Consider the following 10,000-nt stretch of genomic DNA (forward strand, 5'->3'; position numbering starts at 1 on the left):
GGCCACACTCCAGGAACATGAGCATGGCTTCCGCTTGTCGATATTCTTCAGCTAAGAACGATATTGAATGAGAGATAAGAAAATGATGTGTTTAATGGAGGCGAAGACACAAAAGAACACAAAGGAACACAAAGAAAGAACAAACAACAGCAAGCCTACGATGATCATAATGATGATGGTGACGACGACGACGATGACTGACGATGATGAAGATGATGATTATGATGACGATGATGATGATGATGATGATGATGATGATGATGATGATGATGATGGTGACGACGACGACGATGACAGTGACGATGATGATGATGATGATGATGATGATGATGATGATGATGATGGTGATGATGACGACGACGATGATGATGACGATGATGATGATGATGATGATGATGATGATGATAATGAAGATGACGATGATGATGACGATGATGATAACGATGATGGTGATGACGACGACGACGACGACGATGATAATGATGATGATAATGATGACGACGATGATGATGATAATGATGATGGTGACGACGACGACGATGACAATAACGATGATGATTATGATGATTATTATGATGATTATGATGATGATGATGATGAAGACGACGACAAAAATAATGATGATAATGGTGACAACAAAATGAGGTGGTGAGGAGGAAAAGGAAGAGGAGGTGGAGGAGAAGGCAGAGAAGGAAGAGAAGGAGGATGACGAGAAGAAGAAGCAAAAATCAAAAATAAACATAAGAACATAAAAATGAAGGAGACTGCAAGAGACCATAAGGCCTACACTAGATAGCTCCGTATCCATCACCACCTGTCATCCCCATCCATAAAGTTGTCTAATACTTTCTTGAAACAACTGGTAGTTTCAGCACTTACTACATGGTTACTAAGTTTATTCCATTCGTCAACCACTCTATTAGTAAACCAATTCTTGCCTATTTCCTTTTTAAATCTAAATTGGTCCAGATTATAACCATTACTGCGAGTCCTGCCCTACTGTTTTAATATGATGACCTTGTTTGCATCACCTTTGTTAAACCCTTTAATCGGCTTGAACACCTCTATTAGATCACCCCGTACTCTGCGTCTTTCCAGAGAGTGTAAGTTAAGGCGCCTACGCCTCTCTTCGTAAGGCAAATTTCTGAGTCCATATATCATTTTGGTCATTCTTCTCTGTCCTGATTCTAGTGAATTGATGTCCATTCTGTAGGACGGACACCAAAACTGTGCCGCATAGTCAAGGATGGGTCTAACACACGCATACACATGAGAGACTTCCATCAAACTTAGATATCGAAAAGGTCTCCTATGCACACAAAAAAAAAAAAAAAAAAAAAAAAAAAAAAAAAAAAAGGAGAAAAATCCAAAGGCAAAAATAAGGATCATATATATGGTTAAGGTCATATCGCTCCCAAGCATGCAACAACATGCCACAAACCCAAAAATACAATAAAACTCCAAAACCCAATTTTGGAATAAAACCCCACAAACCTAAGCAATCGGAATTACGTCACAACACGAGGACGGAGGCTCTCCCAAACATGCGACAATTCGTCGCTACCCGAGTTACCCGGTAACCTCTCCAGTTACCCGATAACCTGCTCCCAGTAAACCGGTAACCTCACCCAATTACCCGGTATCCTCACCCAGTGAAGAGCAAATTATGAATACAAAAAATATAGAATTAGATAGAATTATACCATTCACCGGAGAAATCCTTACCCTAACCATTGAGAAAGAATATCTCAAGATACTAAAGAAGGGTTCTTGTACCCAAAATAACAATCAATGAAAAAGGCCTACCTAGAGTAAAGTCATCAACTTCATTTCGAAGGAGAATAAGACCATAATAAAAATATATGGAAAATACATTTAAAAAAAATAATAAGTGCACAGTTAGTCATCATATCTATACTTGTATATAAACACACCTACATATATATATATATATATATATATATATATATATATATATATATATATATATATACATATACATACACACACACACACACAAACACACACACACACATATATATATATATATATATATATATATATATATATATGTATATATTATTATATGCATATGTATATGTATATATATATATATATATATATATATCACAAACACAAATATGCAAACACACACACACAAACACACACACACACACACACATATATATATATATATATATACATATATATATATATATATGTATGTATATATATATATGTATATATATATATATATATATGTATTTGTATGTATATGAATATATGTATATATATATTTGTATGTATATATATAAATATATATATATATATATATATTATATTTATATATACATGTATATATATGTATATATATAGATATATATATATATAAATGTATACAGATATATATATATATATATATATATATGTATGTATGCATGTATGTATGTATGTGTATATATACCGGCTATATGTATGTATTTAATTTTGGGAAAGTTGGAGACAACGGCCACTGTATTACATCTGAAATGTTCATCTATTGGTACTTCGCACAGCCCTCTCGCGCCCTCCTCTCAGTCTTTTGTTCCAGAGAACTTCAGTCGCCGCCTCCATGACCTCCAGCAGCAGCTCTTACCAAGAGCAGGAGGAGGAGGAATGGAGATCAGGAGGGAGTTCCAGAAGGAGTTACGCCATCAAGAGATCCAGCGTCGAGGAGTGGTCCAGCAATGAAGACTTCCGCCTTCCTGGCTTCCAGACCAGCTTCAACCTAAGAAGAAAACGTTCCCTCTCGTCAAGCGCTGAAGAAGTCGAAGAATGCGCTCATAAGAGGGTAAAATCCTCCGAAGAGGCCAGCGACGACTGGATCGAAATCCAAGAGCTAGGCGAAGGCGCCTTCGGCTCTGTCGTCTTGCTGAAGAACGCCTCTTCAGGAGATTTCGTCGCGAAGAAGTCGGTCGAACTCGACGACTTCAAGGGCGACCAAGAAACAGAGGTTGAGGTCCAAGAGAGTCTTCAACACCGCAACATTCTACGGTTGTTGAGCTCAGAGAAGGACGAGACTCACCTCCATATTTACTTGGAATACGCCTCAGGAGGTGACCTGGAACAGAAAATCGGGTCCACCGGCTTGGACGAAGACACGTCCAAGTTTTACTTCAAGCAACTCGTGTCAGGAGTTAAGTATATGCATGCACAATGCGTGGTGCATAGGGATCTAAAACCCCCCAACTTGCTCCTCGATGACAACGACGTTCTGAAAATTGCCGACTTCGGGTTCTCGGCCAAGATCGAAGACCCAGAGACATACCTCAGCGTAGTCTGCGGATCTTGGGCCTACGCGGCTCCCGAAATCTTCAAGCGGCGCTACAAAGGAGAACCCACCGACATGTGGTCGTGTGGAGTTATTCTAGTCAAGATGCTCAGCGGACGCGATCCGTGGGAAATGGCCAGGAAGTGCGACCCTCAATACCGACGTTGGGTGAAAAAGGACCACAAACTCCTCGACGGCAGACCCTGGACTGACATCGGCAGTTCTGCCATGGACCTGATCAAAGGTCTTCTCAGCCCAAAACCAGCGGGCAGATCAACAATTCCAGACGTTGAGCAACATGAATTCGTTGCAAATTAAATTCTTTCAAGAAAAAACAGTGAATTAAGACACTGTATCTATCAAGCATAAATACAAGAAAAATATCTTAAGATTATGATTACCATATTGGAATCTATTTTGCGATGAATAATCTATTGGATTGAATTCTAAGTAATTCGGTTGAAACTTTAAAATTACTATAAATCATTTTGAGATGAATAATTCATTGAATTGAATTTTAAGTGAAGTTGAAGCTTTAAAGCAAGTATAAATCATTAAAAAGTACTGGGACATTTCCCTCAGCTGAATAAAACTACTGGTATATAAACATACATACATACATACATACATACATACATACAAGCATACACACACACACACACATATATGTATATATATATGTATATATATATATTTATACATGTACATATGTATACATGTATATATATATATATATATATATATGTGTGTGTGTGTGTGTGTGTGTGTGTGTGTGTGTGTGTGTGTGTGTGTGTGTGTGTGTGTGTGTGTGTGTGTGTGTGTGTGTGTGTGTGTATGGTGTGTAAATAAACATGAATATATATATATATATATATATATATATATATATATATGTATATATACATATATATATGTATATATATATATATTACATATATATATATATATATATATATATATATATAAATATATATATATACAAGATACATTTTTTGGAAAGCAAAGTATTGTATCCAAATGATTTTCAGTCGAAAGACTACAGATGATGACGCATCCTTGATTTTAGGCTGGGACGTTCCTATAAGCCCCGTGAATATAGAGTCGTTGTAACCATTTTTACTTTGGTGGTGTATTATATAGAATATATAAAGTTTACCACCAAACTATTTCATTTGGCTGGGGGAACGTTACAATTAATGGTTGATTATGACTGTCTCGATCACTTTTGAGAGTCATTAAATGGCCACACTCCAGGAACATGAGCATGGCTTCCGCTTGTCGATATTCTTCAGCTAAGAACGACACTGAATGGGAGATAAGAAAATGATGTGTTTAATGGAGGCGGCAAAGACACAAAAGAATACAAAGGAACACAAAGGATGAAAAAACAACAGCAAGCCTACGGTGATGATAATGATGATGGTGACGACGACGACGATGACTGACGACGACGATGATGATGATGACGATGGTGATGATGATGATGATAATAATGATGATGGTGGCGACGACGACGATAACAATGACGATGATGATGATGATGACAACGACCACGATGATAATGATGATGATGATGATGATGATGATGATGATGATGATGATGATGATGATGACGACGACGAAAATAATGATGAGAATGATGACAATAAAATGAGGAGGAGGAGGTGGAGGAGAAGGCAGAGAAGGAAGAGAAGGAGGATGACGAGAAGAAGAAGAAGAAGCAAAAAACAGAAGGAAATATAAGAACTTAAGAATGAAGGAGACTGCAAGAGACCATAAGGCCTACACTAGGTAGCTCCGTATCCATCACCACCTGTCATCCCCATCCATAACGTTGTCTAATGGTTTCTTGAAACAACTGATAGTTTCAGCGCTTACTACATGGTTACTAAGTTTATTCCATTCGTCAACCACCCTATTAGTAAACCAATTCTTGCCTATTTCCTTTTTAAATCTAAATTGGTCCAGATTATAACCATTACTGCGAGTCCTGCCCTGTTGTTTTAATATGATGACCTTGTTTGCATCACCCTTGTTAAAGCCCTTGATCCACTTGAACACCTCTATTAGATCACCCCGCACTCTGCGTCTTTCCATAGAGTGTAAGTTAAGGTGCCTAAGCCACTATTCGTAAGGCAAATTTCTGAGTCCATGTATCATTTTGGTCATTCTTCTCTGTACTGATTCTAGTGAATTGATGTCCATTCTGTAGGACGGAGACCAAAGCTGTACCGCATAGTCAAGGACGGGTCTAACTATCGCTAGATAGAGTTTGATAATTACCTCTGCACTTCTATTCGTTACCGTCCTAGCAATGAAACCTAATGCTCTGTTAGCTTTATTCCTGGCGCTAGTGCACTGTTTCCTGGTTTTAAGGTCCGGACACACTAGAGCTCCCAAGTCTCTCTCGCACTCAGTTTTCTCTAAAAGCGTCTTATCTAAGCTGTATCTATTTTCGGGGTTGTGTACCCTACGTTTAACACGCTACACTTAGAGATATTGAAGTTCATTTGCCATTTCACTGACCATGTTAAAAATTTGTTAAGATCATCCTGCAGAATCTCTGCGTCGTCTCCTGACCTAATTAGGCGTCCTATTTTAGTATCGTCCGCAAACTTACTAACATCACTATTTATCCCGTTGTCTAAGTCGTTTATGTACATAATGAAGGACAACGGACCCAAAACCGAGCCCTGGGGGACCCCACTAGTAAAATTGCTCCACCCGCTGTTTTCTGTTACTAATCCAAGCTCTAATCCATTCTAACACTTTTTCTCCTATGCCATAGGCTTTGAGTTTATTTAGTAGTCTCTGTTGTGGCACCTTGTCGACCGCTTTGTTAAAGTCAAGGTAAATAATATCGTAATTATCATTGTTATCTGACGCCTTATATACTTTAGTGTAAAAGGATAGAATATTAGTCACACATGACTTACCCTTGGAGAAACCATGCTGTGAATCACGAATTAAATCATGTCTTTCGATGTGTTCTCTGAGTCTATTTACTATTATTGATTCAAGAATTTATCCTATAACCGATGTCAAACTGATTGGCCTGTAGTTGCATATAGACGATCTATCTCCCTTCTTAAAAACAGGAATAACGTTTGTTTGCCTCCAAGCAGTAGGCACAAAACCAGTGTCTACTGATTTATTAAATATCCTAGTTAACTGGTCGCAGATTTCAAATTTACATTCCCTTAGCATTCTCGGAAAATTTTCGTCTGGACCCAGGGATTTTGTAGCTTTAGGTCTTTCAATCTGCTTGACTATTTCTACTTTACTAATGCTGATATTAGATAGAATACTTTCTTCATTCCCTCTGAAAATCGGATCGCAGTCAGGAACTTTATCTAACCTCTCATTAGAAAATAATTGTTAAACTCCTCATTCATTTTTCCTCCGATTCTAACATGACATTTGCATCGTTTTAATTGGTCCTATTCATTCTTTATTTTTTGTTTTATAGAGATGAAAAAACCCTTTGGGTTGGATCTTGATTGACTACCAACCTTAATTTCATAATCATGTCTCGCTGTACGTGTATTCTTTTTAACCAGCTTTGCCATTTTGTTATATCTTGATCTAAGTTGAGTTTCCCCGTTTTTTATTTCTACGTAAAGTCCTCTTTTCATTCAGATCTCATGTTTCAATCTGCCTGTCATCCATTTGGGAGTATTATTGTTTTTCCGTATTGACTTCAGGGGGATGAATGTATTTTGTGCATTAATAATTAAATCAGTTAAATTGCTATACATTTCATCGAAATTGCTGACTTGTCTGTTAAGCCCTAGCCCCCAAATGACCTGACCCAGGGTATGCATATTACCCTCCGTGACCCGACCTCTAGTCATGACCTGACCCCTTATCACGTACCGAGACTCGACAATGTCCGAATAGGTTTTTATATTGTCAAAGTTTGCTCTGCTAAAGTCTAGTACTTGGACGTGATTCGTACTTTTCAATTCCCCCCAATAATATTAAATCTTACTTCTTGATGATCGCAAGAGCCTAGACTACCTCCCACTTCTACGTTACTCATTAGGTGCTCATTGTTAGTTAAAATAAGTCCAGAGTATCTAATCCTCTCGTATGGTTGGTAATCACTTGTTTTAGGAAGTTATCCTGCACCACATCTAGGAATTTCTTTGTTTCCTGATCTCCTATTAAAGTTTCCCAGTCAATGTTTCTATAATTAAAATCTCCCATGATCACAACGTTTTTGTACTGGGACGCTCTGTGAATTTCATGAATCAGGGGATCAGTCTGTTCAATGCTGAGGTTAGGAGGTCTGTACAAGACGCCAATGATAACTTTCTTATTATTGCCTATAAAATCTACCCAAATAGATTTCATACAGTCCTCTTCCTTAATCGAATTGTTGATAATACAGTTTATTGTATTCTTAGCGAAAAGTGCTACACCTCTCCCACTCCTGCCAACCCTATCCTTGTGAAAAAAACTTATATCCTTCTATTTCGATTTCCGGAAGTAAATGTTTATCTGCCATGTTGATACAGGACTCAGTAATAGCTATAATATCGAAGTTTTCTACGCATGCTTTATCTCGCAGCAAATCAATTTTGTTAATTATACCTCTGCTATTTGTATAGTAGACTTTACGTTTATCTTCCCTCCACCTGCTTTGGAGATTCTTTTCACAGTCCCACTCTAAGTTGTTTCTATTGCCTAAACTATATTCCGATACTCCCACCCCCTACTCTCACATAATCTACCCGAAAAAAAAAATGTAGGATGCCTACTTCTCGCTCAAAGGATTCAGTAAGGAGCCGAAATCCTCTGGGCGACAAGTGCACCCCGTCCCTTGTATATAGATGGTTTCTACCGTAGAGGCGGTCCCAGTTGTCGACAAATCCTCATCCATTGGCCTTACAATGTTTTGCCAGCCAGCCAGCCAGGAGGAGGAGGAGGAGGAGGAGGAGGAGGGGGACGAGGAGAGAAATAGGAAATGAGCAGTTATTCATTGGTGGTGTCTGAAAGAAAAAGGTTCAGAAAAGAAAAAATGGCAAAGTATAAGGAAAAGAAAAAACAAAACAACAAAAATCCAGAGAGCTAAAAAGGAAATGCTAATCAAACAAATGAAAGGGGAAGAGAGAGGAAGGGGGAATAAGGCAACAGATGGATGAAATGGAATAAAAAACAGGATTGGGAAGAATAAAACCTACGACTCGGGGGGAAAAGGAGAATCAGGTGAGAAGGTACAAGAGAATAAAGTGTAAAAAAGAGGAAGTGAGAGGTGGAGAGCAAAACTTAGAGTTAGGGGGACAACAAAGCAAATAAGGGAAATGTAGGAGGGGGAAGACGACATAAAGGAACAAACGACGAAGAAAAAGAAATAGAGAGAGAAAAGACGAATGGAGTAGAAGAGGAGAATGCAAGTGGGAATGGAGGTAAAGAAAACTGGGCGAATGGGAGTTGTATGTAGCAGCAAGAAAAGAAAATGGGAATAGGAAGAAAAAAAAAAAAACGGTAACAGGAAAGATAAAGAAAGAACGAAAACCTGGTTTGAAGGAACAGAAGAGACAAAGAGAAATGGATGTGAAAGAAATGTGAGATCAAATTCAAGAAAAAAAAATGAGAACTAAAACGAAGTCAATAAATGATAAGCAAGACAAATGAGGAAAGGGAAAAGGCGAGAAAGGGGTTTGATAAAGATGATGAAAAACGAAATCTTAATTCCCGTAAATGCAAATTGGAAAAGAAATCAAAGGAGAAAATCCAAAGGTAAAAATAAAAATCATATACATGGTTAAGGTCAAGTCCCTCCCAAGCATACACCAAAATGTCACAAACCCAAAATTGCAATAAAACTCCAAAAAACCAAGTGTGGGATAAAACCCCACAAAACTAAGCAAGCGGAATTACGTCACAACCCACGGACGGAGGCTCTCCTAAGCATGTGACAATTCGTCTCTACCCGAGTTACCCGGTAACCTCCCCAGTTACCCAATAACCTCACCCAGCTACCTGGTATCCTCACCCAGTGAAGAGCAAATCATGAATACAAAAAATATAGAATTAAATAGAATTATACCATTCACCGGAAAAATCCTTACCCTAACCATTGAGAAAGAATATCTCAAGATACTAAAGAAGGGTTCTTGTACCCAAAATAAAAATCAATGAAAAAGACCTATCTAGAGTAAAGTCATCAACTTCATTTCAAAGGAGAATAAGACCATGATAAAATATATGGAAAATGCATTTAAGAAAATAATAAGTCCACAGCTAGTCATCATATCTATACTTGTATACACACACACATACACACACACCTACATACATATATACATATATATATATATATATATATATATATATATATATATATAAACACACACAAACACACACATGCAAACACACACACACACACGCACACACACACACACACACACACACACACACACACACACATATATATATATATATACATACATATATATATATATACGTGTATGTATATATATATATATACATATATATATTTATATATATATAAATATATATATATATATATTTGTATGTATATATGTAAATATATATATATATTATATATGTATATATACATGTATATATATACATATATATATACATATATATATACATGTATGCATATAAATATATATATATATGTATTTATGTATGTACGCATGTATGTATGTGTATATA

General features: G+C 37.1%; 1 protein-coding gene across 1 annotated transcript; it reads left to right on the forward strand.

The window, feature by feature from the left end:
- The first annotated feature begins 2,611 nt into the window (after positions 1 to 2,611).
- Positions 2,612 to 3,628, forward strand: LOC143029277 (serine/threonine-protein kinase grp-like). The gene has a single exon (XM_076192005.1). The coding sequence runs from the start codon at positions 2,612 to 2,614 to the stop codon at positions 3,626 to 3,628; it is 1,017 nt and encodes a 338-aa protein (XP_076048120.1).
- The last annotated feature ends 6,372 nt before the right edge of the window (positions 3,629 to 10,000 follow it).

Source organism: Oratosquilla oratoria, chromosome 1 (assembly GCF_046742065.1).
Source record: "Oratosquilla oratoria isolate Oo_2021 chromosome 1, ASM4674206v1, whole genome shotgun sequence".
Taxonomy (NCBI): Eukaryota; Metazoa; Arthropoda; class Malacostraca; order Stomatopoda; family Squillidae; genus Oratosquilla; species Oratosquilla oratoria.